This window comes from Andrographis paniculata, unplaced genomic scaffold (assembly GCF_009805555.1).
Source record: "Andrographis paniculata isolate CXL003 unplaced genomic scaffold, ASM980555v1 Contig77END, whole genome shotgun sequence".
Classification (NCBI taxonomy): Eukaryota; Viridiplantae; Streptophyta; class Magnoliopsida; order Lamiales; family Acanthaceae; genus Andrographis; species Andrographis paniculata.
Window position 1 is genome coordinate 3,803,109 of NW_026137614.1, and position 25,955 is coordinate 3,829,063.

General features: G+C 32.5%; 3 protein-coding genes across 3 annotated transcripts; 1 reads left to right on the forward strand and 2 right to left on the reverse strand.

Moving 5' to 3' along the window:
• Positions 1-278: 278 nt before the first annotated feature.
• LOC127239269 (uncharacterized) lies at positions 279-6,173 on the forward strand. Its single transcript, XM_051257345.1, has 5 exons — positions 279-338; positions 439-442; positions 525-1,911; positions 5,804-5,881; positions 6,002-6,173. Exons 1-5 carry the CDS (start codon positions 279-281, stop codon positions 6,171-6,173), a joined length of 1,701 nt encoding a protein of 566 aa, XP_051113302.1.
• A 4,640-nt stretch (positions 6,174-10,813) lies between these two features.
• LOC127239225 (beta-galactosidase 8) lies at positions 10,814-15,743 on the reverse strand. The gene is made up of 19 exons (XM_051257281.1): positions 15,539-15,743; positions 15,239-15,468; positions 15,015-15,110; positions 14,618-14,730; positions 14,467-14,533; positions 14,300-14,392; positions 14,075-14,218; positions 13,669-13,757; positions 13,469-13,574; positions 13,291-13,378; positions 13,097-13,215; positions 12,863-13,030; positions 12,584-12,786; positions 12,284-12,503; positions 12,097-12,210; positions 11,915-12,016; positions 11,529-11,740; positions 11,125-11,461; positions 10,814-11,017 (listed from the first exon to the last, which is right to left on the reverse strand). Exons 2-19 carry the CDS (start codon positions 15,401-15,403, stop codon positions 10,913-10,915), a joined length of 2,541 nt encoding a protein of 846 aa, XP_051113238.1. The 5' UTR covers positions 15,404-15,468; positions 15,539-15,743; the 3' UTR covers positions 10,814-10,912.
• A 7,728-nt stretch (positions 15,744-23,471) lies between these two features.
• Positions 23,472-24,540, reverse strand: LOC127239330 (fasciclin-like arabinogalactan protein 11). Its single transcript, XM_051257426.1, has one exon. The coding sequence runs from the start codon at positions 24,473-24,475 to the stop codon at positions 23,723-23,725; it is 753 nt and encodes a 250-aa protein (XP_051113383.1). The 5' UTR covers positions 24,476-24,540; the 3' UTR covers positions 23,472-23,722.
• Between the last annotated feature and the right edge of the window lie 1,415 nt (positions 24,541-25,955).

A 25,955-nucleotide genomic window follows, 5' to 3' on the forward strand; every position in this document is an offset into this window, starting at 1 on the left:
GATCTCCACCGTACACGTGTCGGCCACCGACACCGTTGGCGAACCTTCGCATCCTTATAATCAATCACTCTCGCCACACTTCCTTCACCTTCCAATTCCATCGGTGGCTTCACCGTCTTCAGATCCAATTAGTTAAAAGGATCTCCCTCTATCGCCGCCACTCCACTGTTACACCGATTCCTTGTTGTGTTGTTGATTTTAGGGTTTGAGGATGTAGTTTTGGGTTTAATGGAGATGAATTAGTGATGTTGAGGATGGGTGGAGAGTGGTTTGCGCCAATGGGGAGAAGAGTGCCGCGGAAGGCGTGGCTTGGGTCGCAAAGCTCAATGGGATTACTGGTGGGTGGAAATCACACATCGTCAAGGTTTTGCACTCGCTAAATTCTGCTTTCTGAAATTGCTCGGCTTTGTTTCTCAATTTGAATCTGCGTATAATCAGATCTGTACGTTTTGAGTTTAATTACTGCTCTGCGATTTATATAAATCTGCTACTTTGAATTGCCTGGGAAGTGGTTACTCACTGAGATTCGATTCGAATGGATTTGATGTTCGTGAAATCGCACTTGCCTCGTGGCCTGTTGATGAGGCGTTTGGTGCTGAGAACGTCCATGCTTGTGTTGGCTGTAATGGCGGTTTCTCTGATGCAAGTTACTCGTGAGGTTAGGGTTCCGGAGCAGATAACGTTGGATGCTGATGAATGTCCTTTTGATTTGGACTCAAATCCTAATTTCAACCTCACAGAATTCCTGAACTCCGCCGCCTCGAGCTTCGCGCTTCCTCTGTTTATGGCGCCCGCCGGCGGCGACGGCACAGAGAATCTGACGAGAACTGTTTTCCAAGCTCTGATGGATAAGAATTTGTTGCGATCGGATGCGGCGGCGCTCTGTGTCGGGGAGAAATCTTCTTCCGCTGTGCTGGCATTGCGCCATTTAGGGTTCTTCAACGCTGTTGGTGCTGATAGGCATCCGTACTTCTCTCTCTTCAAGAGAGGATTCGTCTATGAGCTGAACTATGAAGACAATCACTTCGATTTTGTGTTTTCTGAAGATCTTGACAGAGTTTCAGTCCCGGGGCTCCTAGTCCGGGAGCTCGAGCGTGTACTCCGGCCAGGCGGCACCGGCGCAATACTTTTGGGATCTGGCAGCCGCCTCTATTCGAGCGCCGCGCTATGGCGGGTGGTCTCGATTACGTCGTTCTTGACAAGCTCCGATGTTCAGCATATTTGTCGTCTCGGATCGTTGAATCTGATCATATTCAAGAAAAGGCTCGGGAGTTTCGCCTCCTTCGAGCATTTCCAGCTCCCGTCTGCTTGTCCAGCTGTCGAGAATAACAAGAAAATGATGAAGTATATCGAGCCAATTGCTGACGAAGTCTCGCCTTACGAGCTTTCGTATTTGCCGAATTACATGAATATTTCGTCGAGAAACAAGTTGGTTTATATCAACGTGGGCGCAGGGGAGTACGCCCGCCCTACGATCGAGAAACTTTCTAAACCTTATTGCGGGGATCATCATACGGCGTTTGAGGTGTTCATCATCGATCATAAAACTTCTGTCCTGTCGTCGTATGTGACTGAGCCGAGCATCCATTTTGTGTACCATCCGGCCCTTGCGGGAGATGTTAGCGGCAACGGGGTTCCGGAAGTGAGCGCGGACGAATTTTTGAGTGCCCCCGTGGATGAAGGGGGGTTTGAATTTGTGCCGTGGTTTAAGGAGACGGTTTCGGATGGGGATTTCGTGGTGCTTATGATGAATGCGAAGTTTGGCGAGATGAATATACTTGTCGACTTATTTAAGAGCGGCGAGATATGCCGTGTCGACGAGCTTTTCCTTAAATGCTCTGAAGAATGTAAGAGGGATTGCGCCAATATATTCGGAAGTCTGAGGAAGAGTGGAGTGTATGCTCACCAATGGTAAGAACTACGTGATTGTGTTTTCGATTGTGTTTTATGTTTGTGTGTAATAAAGATGAGGAATGGCAGATGGAAACTAGTGTTCGTTATCTGCCATTTCTGTCTTCTGTGTTTTGTGCTCGTTCAAGTGTTTGATTATTATTATTATATGTTTGTGTGAATTCTTCCTTTTTGCGATTTGGGTGTGTTTCTTTTAATTGATTTAGCAAAAAATTTGGTTTGAGTTTGATATTAAAGTAAAGTTTGATGGGATGTTTGTAAGAGAGAAAAGTGCATTTGTTTTCGGAAATGCAGAGTCCAAATGGCGAAAAATCGAAGAGTTTGAGCTAAAGAAACACAAGTAATGATACTAATGATTATCTTTTAATATTTAAGTGGGATAATTAAAGATTAAAGTGAAGGTATTATAAGAAATTTATAAAAATTGATTAAAAAAAAAAAAATTAGGTGACAAGTAGAAAAGTATTTTCTAGTGATAAATTAGTTATTAATGAAATTATGAATGAATAAGATTATTTTCTATAAATGGATTGTGTATAAGTTCATCTGATAATCAATAAAATAAAATTTTAGTATTATTATAGGGGATGGATGGAGTATAATCAACTTTGAATGAAAAATAACAAAAAAATAATAAGTATACGACTGTACTTTATTTACAGTGAGATTTTTTATATTTTAGTATAGGTTGACAACCACATATATATCGATATTTTTCTAGAATAATAACGAAACAATAATTCAAAGTTTATTTTACTATTTTTGTAATTTGTTTTTTTATGATCGTTGTTGAAAATGATCTCTCTACTGATGCATCCCATACTAGGAGTAACACATAATTGCCTATGATGAATGCAAGTAATTTATTTGGTTGGGAAATTTTACTATAGATTTAATTTTTTTTCATATTTTAAAAATAGTAAATCAAACACTTATCAATATATATATATTACATCAATTTTTTATTATTCAAAATCAAAACTTCAAATGCTTAACCAAACACACCCTAAATGGACTGTCCATTGAGTTTAATGGTTTTTTGTTTCAACAAGTTTGACATAATATATGTTCATTTAAATCTTTTAAGATCCAAAAATTTCACATCACATTGAATATCAATATGAAATTTTTCAAAAAAATATTAAAAGATTATGAATTCTACTTCTAGAAATTCGATGGGATTGAATCCCAAGTCGCCACAATCGATTTTATCAAAAGAAGAAAATTGATTAGAAATGAGAGAAAATAGCATATTAATCGATTTTATCAAAAGAAAAAAAATTGATTAGAAAATAGAAAAAATAGCAAATACCTTAGTAATTCTTTACTTACCGCATTGAAAGTATATCGAACCTATATGAAGTTTTACCCTGAGCCGATTGGATCCATTGAGCAAATATGGGTTCGATCAAAATTTACTTTTCCGGAGTACCAAAAGCAATCATGACATCATTATGAACATAAAGTCCCATTAGTTTTCAAACTTTTGTAACCGTAAATTGACTGACTTATTTTCACAATAATATTTTCTTCACATAACAATATATTACGCCTCATATTAGGAATTTTTGTTTCATATTTAATCATAAATAATGTAGTTTTTTCTATGAGATCGTTCAACTTATTTTCTCTCAAATTTTGAAGATTTGTTTTAGTCGCATTGCCCATGGACATCCCATTTTCAACAACTTTTTCTATTTTCTACACAACCAGTAAGTTTATTTATAATCTCAAATATAGAAACCATAAAGTGTGCTACTAAAATAAAATCAAATGACAAGATAGTAACATTTTGAATTTAAATAATTGTTTTATGTGTAATAAATAAAGATTTGATGTGATATTTCGAATGTAAAATTAATTTTTAGTATAATATAAAAATAAAAAATATATATTAATTTGATATTATTTTTAGTAAAATTTTTGTTAATAGTAGCAATCAAAACAAATAATCCAAACAAACATACCCTACATTTACAACAATTTTAAACTATGGTCCTCAACAAGTATATACATTTACAACAATTTTAAAGCATGGCCTAGTTTGCAGGGTATTAGGTTGGACCGAGAGTTTATCCGGTGCGCAGCTGCAGATTTTCACGTCATAAAAATACCCAAAGATGGTGCTTGTATAATATAAGGTTATTTTTCTCGAACAATTTTTTTTTCCTTTTCGTAGACGTCCCTATAAAATTCAGCAAAGGTACAAACATCATTATATAGTTAACATCCTTAATCTTCTGAGCAACAAAACCTAGTGTCGATTCAAGTTGGGTGAAGCAATAAACAAAATAAGCATTTGAAGATTTATTAATGATTACAGTTTGCAAAACTATTAGTTGAAGGGTCAATCAATTGACAATTTTCAAGAGCATTAAACAAAAAATAAATAAATAAAATTCCGAAAATATATGTAAGAGTTTGAGAAAGTTATCTTTATTCAATGATCCTTCAAAATAACTATAAAAAAAGTACCAAAAGTATATGCAAGAGTTTGAGAAAGTTATCTTTATTAAATGATCCTTCAAAATAATTATTGTTCAGGACCTATATTTTTAAGTTTTAGCTCATTATTAGTTTTATAATAGTGAAGATATGAGATATATGATTAAAATAATTTTTATCTTTTTGGAGTTCATTAGTATGTTTATCCTTGATAACATTTCAATAAATTTGATAATATTTTTCTAAAATTTACAATTTGTTTTGTTTGCTCGTAACCCTGAAAAAGTTCAAGACGGCTTTGGTCGTGACGACGAAAAATCAACCCTTAAAGTGAAAGCCGCTTTAAGGATTCAATTGAAATTTCTAAATGCAAATTGTAACCATTGGTTGATTGCTTGTATTGCTTACAAAAAGCTCTAACATTAACACCAACAAAACATTTCTATCACTTGAGTTATCATTCTTCAACAAATAATACTAAAACATGCAAAATGTTGCAAAAATTCATTTAAGTTTAATTATGAATAAATATAGGATTTGCGGACTTATTTTGAGATGGTTAACATTTTATTTTACATGGAAGATAATATTCATTTGATAGAAGACCTACTGCGATGTTTGAAGTTTCTTATTGTGATTGTGATTATTTAAATGCACCAAATGAGAGAATGCTAGTTTCACAGTCAAATTACCTAAGAATATTTAGTAAGAATTAACATTGTATATTCCTATATAAGGAATTCAATTTTGATAGATTTGATAGAATTTTATTTATTAAATTTAAGAAACTAACTTGTATATAGTCTATTCTTTCTCCCATGTAGCCCATCATACCTCTATCTGGTACAAAAAATATTTTCTCATTCAATTTTGTTTTGACTTTTCTCTCCGGATTACTGAGCTTAATCTCACAAGTTTAAAGTTTCATATTTAAATCGATTCTTAGAATTAATTATTTCTAGCACTTAATTGATTATATCAAACAAATGAGACGGTCGTTTAACATCACAACATGAGGTCTCTCCTTCAAGAAACTTGTCCAGGTGCAAAATTTGTGTGCGGCAATAAATCCACCTTTTAGATCTTCAAGTGTAGGTAATGTACTAATGTAATGTATCATTTGTATGCATATAAATTATTCTCAAATATAGTGGTAAATTTTTTTGTGTGTTTATTAAAATAAATAAATTCAAATGTAAAGTACACATGCACACCACACAGATGCGGTGCATAGGTTATTGTATTTGCAGTATATATACTTCTGCTAATAAAACATCCCTCTCTTTATTCTTTATACTTTATATTCAACTTACCCGGTCGGTGCCTTCGCCAACATTTTTTTCATTCTCCGGCAGGTTCATTCATTATTCTTATTATGGTCCTCAGACAGCCACATTTTCATCTTTTTCAACAACAATGTTGCCCATCTAATTCGACACTTGTTCAGCAGCGATGGCTTTAACTTTAGATCGAGGGCCAGTCTTCAGTTTGGATGTGTCGGGAACTCAGAATTTTTGCTAATGCAGTGCGACAATGAAGATAAACATCTTCATGTTTTTTGAATTAAAGGGCATTATTTGTTCAAATGTTGACGAGGTTTGGTACTGGGGATTATGATTTAGCAGATTTTTTGTCACGTTTAAAGCAAAAGATCTATGAGAAGATTCATAGCTTTGAGAGAGATGCTTTTCTATGAGCACATAGTCGAAGATCCAAATGACTCACCTACCTTTTCAGGTCGTATCTTCAAAGAGGATCTAAGAACTGATGATCTACTTGTTAGAGTTACTACACTCTCCTTGCGCTCAGAGGAATGAAGGTTTGAAACGAGCATGATGATCTACTTCAACCATTGTTTTTTTATGGATGACGTTACTTCAACCATTGTTGTTTCAAGCTGTGATGAATCATGGGTATGGACGATGGCAGCAAATTTTCGATGACAAGGACTTGAAACTCCAAGAAGTGATCTGTCAAGAGCTGAGATTCGTGAAATTGTTTATGAGATGCCCGAGGATGAAAATAAGAATAGTCAGTGAACCAGCAGGATGTTAACTTAATTATGATCATTTGTGTGTGGTTAAAAGAAAATGAATTTGGTGATTAGTGGTAGGATTAATTTAGAAATAATAACCATCATTTGAACTACTTTCATGCAGTTTCTGTGTTGTGCATTAAGTTTGTCGTCGTTTCATTATTGTTTTTTTTTCTTTTTTTTTTTTCATTTGAGTGGATAAAGTATATACAAGAAAATCCAAAAATATATAGTGTGTCTGTTCTTCCTCTTTGCATATATCTTGTGTATGTTTGGTGTGATTTTTTATTCTAATATAGTAGATTACCGACGGATATCAGAGGTCCCTCCTTCATAAATATTGTTCATGTGCAAAATTCTTTTGTGGCGTAAATCATGTTTTGAATTTTTTATGTTTTGATTTTGTGGTATACACGATCTTGATACTTTGAGTCGCGTAGATTCGGTATATTTCGACCCTATTAACGCCTCGGGTTACACAATATTCGTACGGGATAAAACAAACCAACACTCGAATTTTGTAAAATTGAGCAAGTAAAAAATTGGAAGATTATTTGCGCACACAAATTAATTCTGCAAACAAGAATCTGCATAATCTTTTATTCTGTCAGAAGATAAGTTTTATTTAATAAATATCGAAGTGTTTGTTCAAAGAAAAGATGCATATTTCAAATTTAAATGCCAAAAGTTGCCAATTGGAAAATTGCAACTTTTAATTTCAAATCTAAGATATTAATTTAATCTGAATCATGAGAGTTTTATTTAAGAATTAATTTAATTTAATTCCTAATTTTTGAAAATAATAATTTCCAAAATATATCACAGTATTTAAATTCATACTACAGTATATAACCCTCTTTTAGTGGTGGGCATGACTAAACCATAAATCCACATACAAAAACATATAATTATTAAACACATCGTTCAATGTCGTAGAGGCATTTTCGAGCGCGCACCCCACGCGACCCTTCCCAAGAATAACTAGATACGATATTCTTTATCTTCGAATAAATCCAATAACAACAACATAACCAACAATTAGTTAGGTTTAGGTGAAGTTCAAGTTTCTTGGACATCGAAAACAAATGAATGAAGAAAAACTCAGCAGACGGTAAGATCCTTAGCGCAGCACTGCCTCCAGTCTTAAAAAATTGATAGAAATGTATGTTTTGAATACATTTCTCTCTTTAAAAATGTAGTACAACGCAGGGCAGGGGTTGTGCCATTAATGGATAGAAATGTATGTTTTGAATTAAATTTTTCATACTCTAAGAGATCTATGTACATTGTCGACCTGATAAATAAATGATGTAATCAATTTCTTTTAGAAGAAGAAAAAGGCAATAGCTTTGGTTGATTGTTGCAGACTTCGAAGGTTAAGCAGCTGTTTGAGGGAAACAGTGAAGCTTAATTCCTCAAGGGATCGGAAACAAAGGCTTTGTTCTTCCTATATTTTTTCTCGACACCTTTCCCATATATATATATATATATATAAATTATTCTCTCACAAAAATTAACAATCAACATAAACTATTATTTTTTATATTATACAAAATATATATAATATTGCGTAAAAGTGATGATATAAGACTTCTGTTCTCTAATTGCATTAGCATTTGCTAAGGTTTATTTTAGCCTACTAGGTACTTGAGCAAGATAAACTAATTTCAGTTACTGAACTAATATTACATCTCTGAAATCATTTTCCATGCCCAGGGAGCTCTTTTCGCGACCAAAAAATTAAATATTAGTTCACTAGTTACATGTTTACTACAATCTTTTAATCAAATTACGATTAAGAGACTGCTTTTATGAGAGGTCCTGAGTCTATCTAGTAGTATGAGTCTATCTAGTAGTATGAATATCCTTCGGACCTTTCTATTTAGATTATATTATGTGACTTATATTCGCTTTTTAACCTAAATTCACATGAAGCAATTCACGAAGTAGTTGTCTTTTATATATATATAGATATAGATATATATATATATATCATCCATAAATGTTGGCAAAATGGAGAATAATGGTACTTCATTAATTATTAAGTAATGAAATTTTTATAAACACTATGAAAAGTAAATTTATCTTAAGTGTGGGAAAATAAATGGGATTGGTGGCTAGGCACGCAACTCCTATCACGAGTGGTGCTAGCCGTCCTCCCGAAGCAACTTAGAGCTCTTACAACTTGAGCTCATCGCATTCTCAAACTTACAGAAAATAAAAAGATCAAATTTGGAATGATTTTTTGTGTTTTCTTTAATTACAAGTGGCACGCATCTACTCTTATTATACAAGGCCGGTCTTGACTTTCAAATGGCTCAGAGCGAGAAAAAAAAAAAAGAAAAAAACCAAAAATGTAAATAAATAATATTTTTTATTTATAAGAAAATATAAATAGTTAAATAAAATAATTTTTTGAATATTTTTAGATGAAAAATAGTATATTAAAAAAATTTCAAAATTTGGAGGCACCTAGAATTTGAACTCAGTGATTTGATGAAACTGTACATCAATGAGAAGTTAATTCAATAAGTTTATTAACTTTTCAAAACTTTATCGTTAAAAATTTAATCATACACCATCAAACTATATTATTTTATATTTACATATATATCAAATAAGTTATATATGTAAATTATACATATATAATATAAAAATATATAACGGACCTCTAATTTACATTGGGCCCTGAACAGGCGCCCTTTCGTCCAGCCCATAGCCGTCCTAATTTTTATTTATAGGGATGTCAACGGGGCGAATTTGGGACGGGTTCTACAGGCCTCGGATCCGTCCGCTATAAAATATTAGGCTTCAAGATCTGCCCCGCCCCATCCCGTTTAAGTTCAGCCCCAGGATCCGCCCCGCCCCAAACCCTTCGGGTTCGAGGCCAACTCGGAAAACCCGTTTGTTTAAATAAATATAATTTATTTTAATAATTTAATACAAAAAAGTAAGTGTTAAAGCGCTGAAAAATTTTAATTTTAAAAACAAGAACAATCAAATGTTTGTAGTAGTTCGCAGTGATGGCGGTCGAAGGTAGACGAGACAAAATTTTACAAGAACAATCAAATGTTGACAGTTGTTCGCAATGAAGGTGGTCGGCAGCAGACGAGGCAATGACGGTAATCTGATTGTGAAAAAAATTAAGAAACAAACTCAAACACAAATTTAATTTAGAAATTACATTCTGGTTTACATTTAAATTTTTTAAATAAATATGTAATGTAATTTATATTTATATAAATATATATTAATTCTAATAATTATTAAAATAGCTGAATTCTGGACCGGGTCTTGTTTTGAACAAATTTTTAGTAAAATTCGTAATCTGTTCCGAACTCGGCTGATTTTAAATTTTAAAATCCACAACCTTTTCCGAACATATTTTTAGATCCGAACCCGTCTCATTAAAAACGGGTCCGGGCAAACCTACCCCATTAAACATCCCTACTTTTTTATTCTTTGGTATTTATATCTCTTTAATATTTCCAATCAAAAAAATTGTTACACACACGTTTATAAATTGGTGATTATAACTTTTTATTTTCATTCTAATTTTGATTTAATATGTAGTTCGAATAATAATAATAATAATAATAATAATAATAATAATAATAATAATAATAATAATAATAATAGATCTGTTTCTTTAAACTTAATTTGAAAAATAAATATGAATTTAGATTTTAAATTTAAATAATATTCGACGAAATGCTCTGTAAAAAAACAAATATTGTTTTTTAAAAAATTAAATTTAAATAGTAAAATTAAAAAAAAAAATTGTGGTTAAAGAATTACGAAAAGAGCAAATTAAACGATATATATAGAGACTTCGTAACCGACTTGATTGCGTGCGTAGAAAGGAGAATTCCATACTGAATTACCTCACGCCGTTTGTATGACCGTTATAATATGCGCCTAATGTTTCTGTACACACCTTTAATGGGTTGGGTTGGGTTGGGCCCACTTTGTAACCAATTCCTTTTAAACCTCTAATACACCCTCCATTCCTTTTTATATTTTCTTTTGTCCCATATTTATTATCTATTTATTTTTTATACAGAGTTTTAAATATATTAATATTATATTGAGACGTATAAAAAATAAAAGTAAAAAAATTAATTATCTTTAAATGTAATGACATTTTTGTAACATATCGTAAATTGAATACAGTGTTATGAATATCTTTAAATTTAAATGTAATTATCTTTACAATGTTAATAATACAGTTATTAAAAAAAAATGAATATTTTGTTATGTGAGAAACCAAAATAGAAAAATAGATAGATGAGACTGCATATTTTGATTTAATTGGACGTACATTTGATTAATATAATACGATTATTTTGATCGGTTAACATAAAACATGAGAATTTTTGTAAAAAAAATATATGAAAGAATAATAAAAAGTAGAAGGTTGGATGAGATAAATTATTTCACTTTTTTATTTCGAATGAAAAGCCTTTCCATTTGGCATTTATTTCTCCCTTTCAAAACACCTTATAGATAAATAAGACTACTCTAAGCGCAGGAAGCTTCTACAGCCAAGCTTCTAGAAACTCCACAAGCTTCGCCCAACGTCGTACTCGAAACACCAATGCTACAGCTCCTCGATCCTACACAGGCCTGTAATAACCAACCAAACACATTACAACAAAATTGGGCCCAACAAAATCCCGAAATTTACGATCGAAACCGAAATCGAAATCGAACCGAATCGAGCCAAACGGTACCTTTCGAACGACCGAAAGAGCCCTCTTGCTGCGGCATTCGCCATGGCGGAAACTTCCGCACGCGCCGCGCGGCGTTCCGAAGCTCGCAAACTTTATCTTCGAAATCACCTGATCAGGCGACGGACACGTCAGCGAGAGCGTCGATCGGGTTCGGTTCCTGATTTCGTCGTCAAGACTCCACATTTCGACCGGGAGCGGGTGACTCTCCGAAACGTGAGAGCAGACGCTTCTCGTCTCCCGCGCGACGAACGATAGTTTCGTCGGATCGCCGCCCGCTTCCTCGAATAGTACGAGGATGTTCCCGCTCGGTTTCAACCACGAACGGGGCACGTGGTAGCTGCAACGCGCGAATTATTACATTGCGAGATATATCAAATCGGAGGAGCTTTGGTTCGAGTTCTTACATGTGCTGGGTCGGCTTTCCGCAGTTTGTCAAGCATTTATCGGCCTTGTAAGGTCCGCGGTAATTGCAAGAATCGGTGCAGCTCCCCCCTGATGCAATGTTTGTCGGCCAGTAACGTCCGATGCTTTGTCCGTTAACCCATGCCTGACCCTTCCCCATTCCCGTAAAGTCTAACGCAACCGGGTTGCTTCCCGTCGGGGCATCAAACGTGGTCTACACGAATACAAAAATACCGTCGCTTTCGATTCCATTGAAAATAAATTATAAAAATTGAAAAATTGCATTGTTTTTATCATAAAAATAAAGGAAGATTCAAATCTAAATCTACTAAATTTTAAATAGAATAGCTAAAATATTTCAACACGACCAAACTATACGTCGAATCACCTTGTACCACACCAATGGCTGATTCGTGGGAAGCGTCGGCTGCGTTACCCAAATCGACGAATCTCCGTGATAAAGCTTTGAGTCTTCTCCCTGCATGCCAATCTGCTTCCAAACGACGAGCATAATCAATGAATTTATGTATCTATATCGCATCCGATGAATGTCGATTCTTAATAGATGACCTGATACGTCCACTGTTGAGAGGATAGATCGATCAACAGTCCGTTTTGAGAGCTTTTGAGCTGAACGGGGCCAGTGACTCCTGCTCCGACTGTATCGAAAAATGCTCCGTAGTTCTGAAAAGAATCGAACTTTACGTAAGAAAAGAGCTTATAAGACTGATAATTTTTGTTCATATGTTCGTCGTACCCTTAATCCTACTGTCATGCTCAACAGATCGATTTTCGTATTCCCGGGTTGAATACTTAGAGGAATATCGATCGAAACTTTCTGGTCGCTGTTCCGTCCTTTTCCACTGCCGACGAGTTTCCCATTGACGAACACGAAAAGGGCATGACCAAGAGAATCAATGTGAAGGAGTGTCTTAGATCCGTCTTTGATGAACGTCTCGTTGCCATTAATCGCGGCGCTGGACACATAACAAAATATTACGATCTATCAACGACGTGTGAAAAGAAAAGTCGATCGAAACCGTGGCAGCTCTTATACCTTAAAGAGTACCAAAGATAGTCGCTTTGATCGGCTGTCGTGTTTATTTGTTCCTGCAATCCCGGTTTCGTAAACGCATTTTTATTAGATATTCCGACAGGTTCGACGATCCAACTCCAGCCCGACTGGAATCCATCTTTAGCCTCTGCGCGTTCTTTTGAAGAGTAGCGAACGAACTTTGGGACAGTCGAAATAGCATTGATCTGTCGTGCGACATATAAGTATCGATTATTCGGTTAAAACATCAATTCCTAATCGAAAAGAAATCGGTAAACATACTTTCGCAGTATTGAGTACGACATTCTTGCAGTCGGGTAAGATGCTAACAGACCAAGCTGGCACCGTATACGAATTGCCATTGAAGTTTACCGTCGCGTCGGATTTTGTTCCAATGTTTGCAAGAAATGCAGCGGCGCACCGTCCCGATCCCGTCTTGTAAACAGTCACCTGACATAAATCGACATTTCAGAACAAAAACGATACAACGATAATCGAGGGTACGATGGATTATACCTCCAGATTAGGACTGGGATAACTCGTTGTTGGATCGGTCGCCAATATCGCTGCTTCGCAAAGCTTTATCGCTTTATGGACATCTCTCAAGTGACCCCATTTCGGCTGTCTCAAAAGTCCTGAATACAAAACAGAAACTTTCATTACACGACGACAACGGAATCAGCGTGACGTTTTGGTTGGCTAAGACATACCGTACTCGTCGATAGGAGCGTCGTAATCATAGGTTGTCGTAATAAAAGGACCTCCAGCACTGCGGCCAAAGTTAGTCCCGCCGTGATACTGCCCATCATATACATTAAAAATCTCCTTACAACTTCATCGTTTCAAATCGTATATTTATGTCTAAAACAAAATAATATTACATGGTACCATGTAATAGTTCTGGAAGGTTCCCCCGAGTTGGAAAAACCGCGCCACGGCGAAAGCGAGGTCTTCGACTGGTCTGTATGGGAGAGGATCACCGAACGAAGAGAACCTGAATAATTACATCAAACACCTAATCAGTTCCAAAGAAATTTGAATCGAAGCACGAAAGCATCTTTACGAAATCGAGAAATCGAAAGATGTACCATCCACTCCAATTCTCCGTCCACATTTTCGGCTTCTTGTTCGAATTCGGAGTGAATTGGTCGCAGTAAAAGCCATTACAAGTGTTGATCTGCAATCACAACAAGAACACAATTCATAAAATGATCGAGCTTTTTAAACAAAGTTTTGTGTTCTTTTGTGGGGTTTACGACGGATCTTTACTATTCAGATTCTTTTTTTTCCTCAAAAAATATCACATTAAACAATTACTTTTCATTTTTTATATTATACGACAAGTTTATTTTACATTCGAAATATCACATCAACCTCTATTTATATCACATTAAACAACAACTATTCAAATTCAACTTTTTACTATTTAATAATCCAAACCCAAAAATTGAAACTCACAAACAAACACAAAAGGTTTTAAGATATTCGGCTCACAATAGGATCGGGAGCATCGTTTTGCTGGCACATCACCCACGGCACGCCAGTATCCAGCGACGTAGCCATTGCTGCAGCCCAGTTTATGTAAGGCTTGGCACTGCTTCCATACGCCGATTGAACATTCCCGTATTCATTTTCAACCTAGAATCGAACAAAATAGATTGAATGCCGGACATATATATATATCAATCACTACCAAATACTACATTTGCATGATTATACCTGCGACAAAATGATCGGTCCACCTTGCGAAGCATACAAATTTTCTTGCTTCATCAGGTCGACAATCTTGGCTGTAAATCTCTTCATTTCAGCCTAAGACAGATCATAACCAATCTCAGCAAGCGAACAATCCCGAAAGGCGAAAGTGAATAACCAAGAGGTGTAACCTTGAAGGGTTCATTGTCGGATCGAAACACAATCCCGGGGATAAAATGCAGCCACAGGGGAAATCCACTGATCAAATGAAATGATGAAATTAATGATGCATAGATACTTGAATCTTGTCTATTTGCAGAAACAATGGAGCAAGATTCATACCCATAACTCCATTCGGCACAAGCATAAGGACCTATTCGAAGATGAACTAATAGACCTGCATCTTGAACAACTTTCACAAACTTCACCAGATCATTCCTTCCTTCAAAATCATACTGCAAAATTCACTTTCAAGCATCAATATCTGTTTTTCTAACCTAATCATTCTGGTTTATCCTTTTTCTCCCATGGATTTGTTTAACAGATCTTCTATTTGGAAAAAGCAAGCCACAATGATAATAAAGAATGTCATCCAAAAAGTGAACAGAGTTCATTTTCATAATTTCATTCCTTTCTTCTTCTTCTTCACCTTTCTTCAGAATTAGGTCAAGAATAGTTAACCAGGGAAACAGGGGAGGGAAGAATCAATGGAGAAAAAATGGAAAATTGGGGAAATCACCTGACCGCGAACTGGTTCGTGGAGGTTCCAGAAAACGTAAGTCTCGATCACATCCAAGCCTCCTTCCTTCGACTTCTGAATCAAGTCTGGCCACATCTGAAATTAGCAAGTGAAAATCAAATCACATTTAGAAACAGATACAGACATAGAAAGAAATCACTGCAATTTTCAGTTTCAGGTGAGGGAAAATAGAGAAGTATGTATCCATGAATGTATGTACGGACTTCCGGTGTGCTGCGAGGATAATGAATGGAGCCAGAAATTAGGAGCCGTCTCCGGCCGTCAATCACCAACGCACGGTGATCGTAAGTCACATTGGCGCCGGAGCAAAACGACGTCGTCAAAGCCAATAGCAGAAGCAAACCCAAACCCACAGCACTTTCCCCCATTTCAATGGCGGCAACTCCTCCAATCTCCCAATCCAATTGCCGCTACTTATAAGCAAACCTACAACCTTCAGAGAAAGATAATCAGATTAAATGTTCCTTGAATCCACTGAATTTCTCCTCCCTTAGGGAACACACCTTTCTCAGCCTTGCAAGCAAGAACAAATCCAAATTGATTGGAAGACGATACTAGCTGCGATGGTTCGTTCTTCTATCCGGTGAGGGCAACAGAATGATAACGATAGGGGCGCGGCGATAAGGATGATGTTGGATTTTTACAGGTGGCCATTAAAGTTAAACCCAACTGCGAACTGCATGTTTGTGTCGGTTCCGCCATTTCCATTTGTTTGTTTTCTTCCCATCGACCCACCCACCCCACTCATGATATTGCCATTAAAAATATCTCATTTTTTCCTAAGATGGTGAGGTATCGCGCGGTGGTCTGGACCGATGCTCTGCAGTGATGGCAGACATATACATACAGTAAATCCAATGCTTGTATGGTGGGCCCCACGCGCGGATACGACGATTTGATTTGTACTGAGTACTTGAAATTCAACTTCTTTTGAGACTTTAGGTATAGTTTCGGTTCGGTTTGGTCATCGTTTCATACTGCACTTTACAGGAAATTCAAATCTTTTTATTTGATTTGATGGTATGGTTGTTTTGTAGGAAGGTTAAAAAAGAATTATTTATATATATATATATATATTTATGTTAAATATAAAAAATTGCGTAGTAAATATAAAAATAATAAGTACGTGTAGTAGTATATTAATATTTTTAAAAAATATAAAAAATATGAAAAAAAGAAAAATGATGGAAAAACAAAGTTAATTTTTTGATTTCTTTTGAAAAAATAATCATACTCCTTCCTATTCAAATGAAAAGGTTTTTCGAAATTTTATAATATATTAATAATAATAATAATAATAATAATATTTTGTTAAACAAAGAAAATACATAAAAAATTTTGACATTTTTTTTCTTCTTTTGACTACTTTTTTTTTAAAAATAAAAAAATAATATTTTGAGTGAACCAATAAAACTGATAAAATAGATATTTTTACTTGGGGGCAAAATAGCATAAAATTCCTGTGGTTTGCCAAATTTGTTGAAAATCTCCTGTCGTTCAAAAATTCCATAAAATTTATTTGTGGTTTCTAAAACGTTGCACACGCCCTTTCTTTTTAAATTGCATTAACAGTGTTAAATTTTTACATAGAGTGACCGTTATACCCCAATCTAAATTCTCGTTCTCTCTCTGCTCTATTAGTTTTCTCTCTCCTTCCCCTTCTCCTTGAACGCCTCATTTTTCTTCCCCTCCCAACTCATACCATCCACCATTGTTTTCTTCCTCCACCACCACCGGTGCTCAACCACCGTCCAGCCTCTTCGACTATGCGCCCAAACGCAGCTGACGCAAACTGCTGCATCATTGTGATTTTAGCCACCACAGCTACCTTTTTCAACCTTTCAACCGTCATCACAGATTATCACAATTTCAATAGTTTACCGGACGCCACATCGCAGTAGCACCGCCGTCGACAACCGCTGGCCACCCACGCTACCAAGCCAGCACCGCCACAGTTTTTTTTTTGTTTAATTCAACCCTTAATTTTAGTTTCCGCATTGATGGTGAAGAAAAATCGTCCCGTTCTTCATTCTTCCCAACACAAAAACACAATTGCAAACTCACTTTTATGAGTGTATTGATTTTTTTTAATTTTTTTAATTTTTTAGTTTGGTATTTTTTGTTTGGGATGTTGTTTAATTTTTTTTTATTTTTATGAAAAGAGAAAGAATTTGTTCTAATTTGACAGCCACCGCCGACCACCGCTCATCGCCGTTCAATCGCCGCTGTCTGTATTCACCCCGATTTTCCACAGCCTATCGCCTAGGACATCAATCATCTGTCATCTTCTGTTTAGGAGAAGAAGAAAGGTGAAGGAGATGAATATAGGTGTATTAATATCTAAGGGTATTTTTGTAATTTCACACAGTAATATATCAATTTCTAAAAAAAAATATATATATATATTGCAATATGAACGCGTGAGATGCAATCGCCTTTAAATCCTAACGAAGGAGGGATTTTTTGCAACGTCTTAGAAACCACAAGTAAGTTTTATGGAATTTTAGGACCACGGGGGGTTTTTAGCAAATTTGGGAAACCATTTTATATGCTATTTTGCCTTTTTACTGGGGAGGAAGAAACTAAAATATTATTTTATTTTTTTAGTATTGATATATATATATTTGTATTATGTTTATATTTTATATTCTATAAAATTTTATTTTTTATAATGTATATTGATAAATATTTTAAAAATAAATTATTTTGATATGAATATAAATATTTATATATTTTTTTTAGTTGGAAGCAAAAAAAATATAATGACAAAGAAATAAGGTATGATATGTAGGGGGGAGATATTCTTTATGAATATCTTGATTGCAAATGATTTTACATTATCGGGGTGTTTGACAAATAAATTTTTAGCTTATTGAACAGTTAAAGCTGTTTGATTAGTTAAAACATTAATTTAGGTGTTTGGTAAATTAGTTTTTTGAAATAGTTTTTTGGACAAAAAAAACTAATTTCTGAAAAGCTAATTTACCCAACATTTTGATTTGTGTAAAAAAAATTTTATTCCTTATATGCCCTTAAAAATTTTACATTATAAAATACTTCTTCCGTCCCTTAATAATCTATCCATTTTTTTTTTCATTTTGGTCTATTTCATAACAAAATAATTTTTTTTTTTTTTTTATAATTGTACTATCTAGTTAACATTACAAATACCCTTCTAATTTATAATATATTATACAAAAAAATGTTATTACTTTTATATCATACTATATTAATAAGATTAATTTAGTTTTTTTACCTTTATTTTTACTATATCCCAATATAATACTAATATTTTTAAAATTTTCTAAAAAAATAAATGAATAAATAAATATGACACGGACCTAATATATATATATATATATTTTTTGAATGACGTGGGAACCGCAGCCGCTACCCGAAAGTGAGCACTGGATAAACCCCGGTCAAACCTAATACCCTACAAATCAGACTCGACGAAAAAATCACATTAGACAAACCATATATAACAGAGGATGTAAGACGTCGGAGGTTTGAACCATTGACTTCACGGTCAAAATATATATATATAATATATTTTCGTATGATTCCGTTAGTTGTGCCACGTAAACGTACGTATGTAGCGTCAATGATGGTCATCAAGATAAGCATGGGAATTGAGTGGTTCGATCATTCAATTTATATGTACGCCGTGCCGACAATTGATGTTATGTCTAAATAAACTGTTATATTTCTTCTGTTCTAAATAATTTGTTCATATTTTTTATTTTTATCTATCCTATATAATTTATTATTTTTTTTAATTTATAATTATTTTTACTAATATATTTTTTAATTACTTACTAATTAAATTTTATTTAAATTTTCGTATCTACAGTAGTAGATCAATATTATCTGGGATGGAGAGAGTATATCAAATAAACGACAAAATTCACCCATTATATTATATTATATATATATAAACTATTTTATTCCATTAATTGTTGATTATATTATATTCGTTATGGATTTGTCTGTTGGGCTAACAAAATATAAAACAAACAAAATTACTTATACATACTCGAGCGGTTAATGAGTCATATCAAATAAAATTTTAAATATTTGTATTATTTCATTAGTATTCACAAACAAGATTTGTGTTTGTTTGTATTCTTCGAATTCGATTTGTTAAACAATTTCATTTAATTATTAATTTTTAATTAATATATATATATATTTATTTTAAGGAATTTTCATGAACAAAATTTGGATTCATCTGTTAATAAAAACAAATCTATTTATATATATATATTTTTTATTTGGCCACTTTATATTCGCAAATAAGTTAAATCGAGTCGAAACGAGTCGAGTTTACGAACGGTTTAATTCTCATCTAACAGCTCTATATATATTAATACTTTGAAAAGTTTGTGCAATTTTTTTTTTCATATTTTAAAAACTGCTTTGAAACTTTGTTGTACTTTAGAAAATAATATATATAATCTTTTAAAATTTGAGCTAAATTTTTTCATATTTTGAAAAATATTATATAAAATCTTACGAAAGTATATTATTTAAAATGCAAAAAAAAAAAAAAATAAAATAAAATAAAATAAATAAAAATAATGCAAGTACTTCCTCCGTTGGATGACAAACAATTCGTTTTGTTTTTTTTGTTAACTTATCAATTTTAAACATACAAACTTATATAAATTTTATTTAATTTTTAATATTTTACATGTAAGATTAATTCAAAACTTATTGATTTCATTTAAAACTCTTTTTTTAAAAAAAAAAAAAAAAATTATATGAATCATAAATATATATTTTAAGTTATTCGTATTGTATAAAATTTTGTTCTCTTATAATATATTGTCTATATTTTTATTAAGATATAATATTAAAAGTATTTAAATACATATTATAAATATATTTTTAATTATTTATATTAATTTATATTTTAAAATATCAAAAATATAATTCATATAAAAATAATAATAATGTTTGTTTCATGAAATGATTTGAATTGAAAAAATATATATATATTTTTTATGTGTAAGGTTGAAATTTATATAAATAATATAAAATAATTAATGTATATATAGTATGTTTCCTCTGTCCCTTATTTATTTTATCCATTTATTTTTTTCATAAAATTTAAAAAATTTTAGTATTATATTGAGATGTGGTATGAATAAAGTAGAAAAGATTAAAATAAAATAATCTTAATAGTCCTTGTAATATAAAGGTAATGGTATTTCTGTAAATATATTATAAATTGTCAGAATATTTTTAATATTAGTAAAAAATATTATTATTTAAAAAAATAAATATTTTATTACGAGACATACCAAAGTAAAAAAATAAATAAATTATTAAGGGACAAAAATATTAATTTTCGGATAAAATATATCAATTGCTTTTAGAAGCCTACCCGATTGGATGGGACCCACAGAAATGATAGATGGCCAAAATTTTAACCTTCTAAATAAAGCAACTACACAATGCCCAATTCCAACTCCAAACAAACGGGCCATGAAAGTCAATTTTCTGTCTGAATTCATCATTACCGTTGTGTTTGTTATTCAGATTTTTATTTAATTCAAAATTTAATTTCGTTAAATATTTTTTAATATCAAATTAAACACAGATTATTAATTTATTTATTTTTAATAAAAAAATCACAGTAGAAATTAATTATATATTTAAAATACCATATCAATACTTATTTATATCATATGGAATAATTGTTTCGATATACTACATTCATCCGGCTCTGAGGGTTTCATTACTTTTTGTGTGGTGATACTTGAATATAAATTATTATATGAAAACGTAATACAAATTAAGGAAAAATGAAAAAAAAATTGTCTTATAATATTATTATAATGATATTTGTGCAAAGAATTATATAAAAATATAAGGATATTTTTAATGTTAAGTATAATGATGTAAAAGGTAAATGAGACCTTTGGAATTGGACTGAGAGAGTAATTTTTCCATTTTCATCCCCAAATCAAACTTTCAAATCTACAAACAAACAAACCCTACGCCTAAATAGTGTAGGCCAGAAATGTTTGAATCTTGAAATTTGAAAAATATTGAGATTAATAAAATAATAATATTTGATGTTGTATTTTCTCAAAAATAATATATTTAATATGATATTTAAAAGTTTGTTGAAAGGTTAATCTTGCTCAAAAACGACGAATAAAAAACAAAAAAAACATAATAACAACAACAATAAAAATATAATTGATCAGTTTCAATTCAAAGTATTTTTTTACTATTTTTGTTCGTCATACTCAAAAGTATCAATTTATTTTTTAGTAAAATTAAGTACTCCTATACTTATACTAAAATACTCTTAATTTTTATTTAAATTACAAATATAACATTACACGTACAAATACTTTTTTACATAAAGTCAAAGGACAAAAATGTCAAAACTTCTTACAAACTTTTACTGATCAATAAAATACTATTATTTTTTAAACTACTACAAAAACCCCATAGGGCCTCATTCAAATGAGTCCGAGGGAGTATGAAAGATAGTCGAAATAACACAAAGAAAGACGCACACAAAAAAAGTAATTAAATTGCATGAGTTCAACATTGATAAAATAAGGGCAAAATCATAATATAAAGAACATTAAGGGCACATTTGGTATGTAGAATGAAATTGTAGAGAAATGAAAATAGATAATAAAATTGAATTCAATAGAAAATGAGAATTAATTATTTTGTTTGATAAAATAAAAAATTTGGTTGAAAAATATAAAAAAATGCAACTATTTGGATGGATCGGTTAAGAATAAATGATTAATTGGACAAGAGAGAGTTCTAACGAATGATAATCCATGGAAAAAAAAATTTTTGTGACTTTTTTTTTAAAAATAATAAATTAGATACGATATTTTGTAAAAATTAAATTATAATGTAATTTTTTAAAAAAATTGTAAAAATTAATGACTTGAATAACAAAATAAACTTAATGTTTTCTAAATTAAAATAACATAATTTAAAAAATTAAATAATACCAAAAATAAAAAAATTATAATACATATACTGCAATAATATTGAATTCTCTACATTTTCCAGTAGATTTATTTTTCAAAACTCTTGATTTTCTGATTTAACCAAACAAAAAAATGAGACATTTTCATTTCTGTGCTCTTAATCATCTGTACCAAATACATCATAAAAAATCAAACAAAAGATAAATCAAGGATATATATTTTTTTTTGAGTATGGACTACCATTTACAAATTTCCTCCATGAATCATAGATCATCACATAAATCTTGTGTAACTTTCTTCATAAATTATCATCCATAATCAGCTTGAGTTAGGGGAAATTCGTGTCGAACACGTGAGTGTGTGCGCGTGTGTGGGTAAAAAGAAAAAGAACAAAAAAAAAAAGAAAAATCGTAAGTGTCGTAAAGCTTACTTAATCTCCTTTTAATGGCAGTTTGTTTCACATTGGGCTACATGTTTTTTACTTGTCTAGCATTTTTTGGGTCATTTGATGTAATTGAGTATAATTACTAAAAAAAAATAGTATATTTGTAACGTAATTCCGTCACTAAAGATCACGTAGCTAACGTAATTTCATCATTAATTCCGTCTCTAATATCATTAGTGTCGAAAAAAGTGAATTTAATGATAAAAAAATCTCGTTACAAAAATGATATTTACTTATAGTATCTTGGTAGTGCATAGTTACCTTCTCAACTCAAAATATGTAGTCTTTAGCTTCATAGCACAACATCTCCTAATATTTGACTTATCTTAATTAGTTTTTTATGGAATTCGAAATTGGGCTTCTAAACTACTCAGAGCATATTGGTGTTCGTAATGCGGATTAATTGCCAAGAACTCTTCCATTGAGATGGATTCTGGTGTTCGTAATGCGGATTAATTGCCAAGAACTCTTCCATTGAGATGGATTCTTCTTCGACTTTTCGAGACAATCTGTCCAATGAACTTCTTAATTTATTCGTGGGATTCGGCCTTTCGGAAAAGTTGTAACACTCCCTTTTGTCTTTCCTCACACCCCACAAATTTGTGTGTTCATAATTTGAAAATGATGATTTATTAAAACTTATCTTTTTATCAAATATTAATGATTTGTTTCACTGTAGTTTGAAATAAATTCGAAATAGATGTGAATTTTTTTAAATAATATTTTAATTTGATATTTTATGAGAAAAAATAATATATCTTTATTAAAAACGATACAGATTGAACATATTAACTTGAACTTGAAATTATAAAAAAATAACAAACCCTATATTTAATGTTATGATCATTTAAAAATGTTTGATATAAAAAAAATATTTATACTTGCAATAGTACTTTTAAAAACAATCTACGTCGTATCGAACACTTATTTTCAATTTAATTTTTTAAATTTTACTATTTTTATTATAATCCAAAATTCTACAACACCATAAATAAGTGGGCAAATTATCAAAACCCCTTCCAAGATCAAAATTATTTATCACCAACATTGATACAAAATCTTAAAACCAACATGACAAAGCCAAAGAAAATAGGAATACACAATTGGAAATCCAAAAAGAATAGAAAAATAAGAAAACTCCAACAATGGAGTTTCAAGACACAAAAAAAAAAAAAAAAACAAAAAAACAAAAAAACTCTCTCTTCGACCCTCACTTTCAATCACAAATGCATTCCTTCGATGATCCAAAGATAATCATCCATTTGCTGTTACAAAAAGCAGATTTTGTACACCAACACAGCCATTAACCCCAATCTCACAACCCCAAACCTGACAGAACTACCACCGGCGTCAGATGTGTCCGCTGGAGAATCACCGCCGGCCACCGGGCTGCTCACCCCGGTCGATTTCTTCTTCGAATTTTCACCCCCCGCCGTGGGGGCCGGCGCCGGCGCCGGCGAGCCAAACAGGCTCAAAGGAAGCAAAACCTTGTCCACCTGATACACAGCCAGCTGGTTATCAGTGTAGATGGCGTTGGCCAAGGTGGCCTGGTTAACTCCGGTGGAGATGTTCACTTGGTTGCCGGAAGTGGTGACATTCAGAGGGAAAGCTCCGGCGGCGCTGTCGCCGGCCTGAGTTCGAAGAGGGTTGCTGACAGTTTGAAACTGCGACATGGAGAGGAAGGTCGGGAGGATGTGGAATTGGATTAGGGAAACTTTCTGCTGGTCGGAGAGGGAGTTGAGGGTGCCGGAGGGTAGGCCAGAGAAGGCGGCGTCGGTCGGGGCGAAGAGGGTCAGGCCGGCCTGTTTCGAGTTATTGAGCTGAGTGTTGATTTGATCTCCGATTTGTGTGATTTGGAAGAGTCGAATTAGGGTTTTGAATTGCCCGGCCTTGTCAAGGATTTTCGTGATGTTCGTTGGCCCTGACGGCGCCGGAGCCGGAGCTTGGGCTAGGGTTCTTGACATTGTTGATGACAAGAGAATGACTGTGGCTAAGGTTAAAGGGATTCTAAATTGATCCATTTAGGGTTTTCTTGGCTAGGGTTTCTTTAAGGTTTTCTTATTCTTGGCTAGGGCTTTTAAGGGGGATGAAGATAGCAATATGGATGCACAAATATATGTAAATATATATATATATGTTTATATTTTGTACTATCTTGTTAGGTGAAGGGTTATTTGGGATGGGTGTTGGTTGCAATTATTATTATTATTATTATTATTATTATTATAACATGGAACCCGCAGCCGCTGCTCGAGAGTGCGCACGGAATAAATTTTTGGTCGGACCTAATACTCTCTAAACTAGGTCCGATAAGACAAGTCACACTAGGTGAACTTGGATGCGTCAGAGTTTTAATTCATGATTTTACGGTCACAAATTTACTTTCCACGCCACCAGATCATTCGATACGGAACAGGTTGCAATAATTTTGTTGTTATGGGAATTGATTGAGAAGCACTCTTTCACATTCTTTCATGTTCAATTTGGCTAATCATAAAAAGGAATATATATGCATAGTTAAATTTGCTTTGGTCTGCAGGAAAATTCATATCCCTATATGTATATATGATTGCTTAGCTTTTACTTATTAGCTTGTATGTTAGAATTTCCGAATGAACTGAGAGGTCCTGGATCCGGGCTCCCGAGACAATCTTTACCGTATGTTGTAGATCATGGGTGGAGTTCTTCGCCGGTCCCGGAGTCTCTATGGGTTAGTTTGCAGGCCATTGATCTAATGTAGCATGCTTTAGAAGCAAGTTATGCAATCATTTCGTAACTATTTAATTAAATTTAATATATAATGGTTCCCACTTAATAAAATATTGTTATATAAGTTAGGCTTATTTGAATATTTATAGTATTTTTTAAGGACATTTATTTATTTTTTAAGTCTGGATCGGACTTGTCGTAAAAGAAATTTTCTCAAAATCATTTAATTAAATATTATTTTTTTATTTAAAGTAATTACTAAACGAGTTTTTTTTTTTTAAACATTAAAAGGAACACATCTGTTTACTTCCCAGTGAATATATTTGAGATTTATTTATTTTTTAATCGTAGTGTTTTTTAACTTCTTTAAAAATATTATACTTAATCTATATTATCCATATAAAATGTCATATTCATCGATTATTTACCTTAGATATATAAAAAGAAAAAAAAAAGAAAAAGAAAAAATCTTCAAAAGTAAACAATAGTAATAGTTAATGAAATTATAATTCTGTAATATTAATAAAAAAAATTATAAACTTTTTTATTTGTGCTAAAAAAAATTATTTTAAAAAATATTGAAATTTTAGTACAGTATATTAAAAATTTTGGTATGATCTAATAATATATAATTTGATATTTTCAGTATATTTGTATATATAAATAGTTTAATATATTAATACCAAAATTAATATTTTAAATTTTATTATTTATATATGAAATAATATATATAGATATTGTATCAAAATTTTGATACTGTATCAATATATACATTTATTGACTACAAGAAAA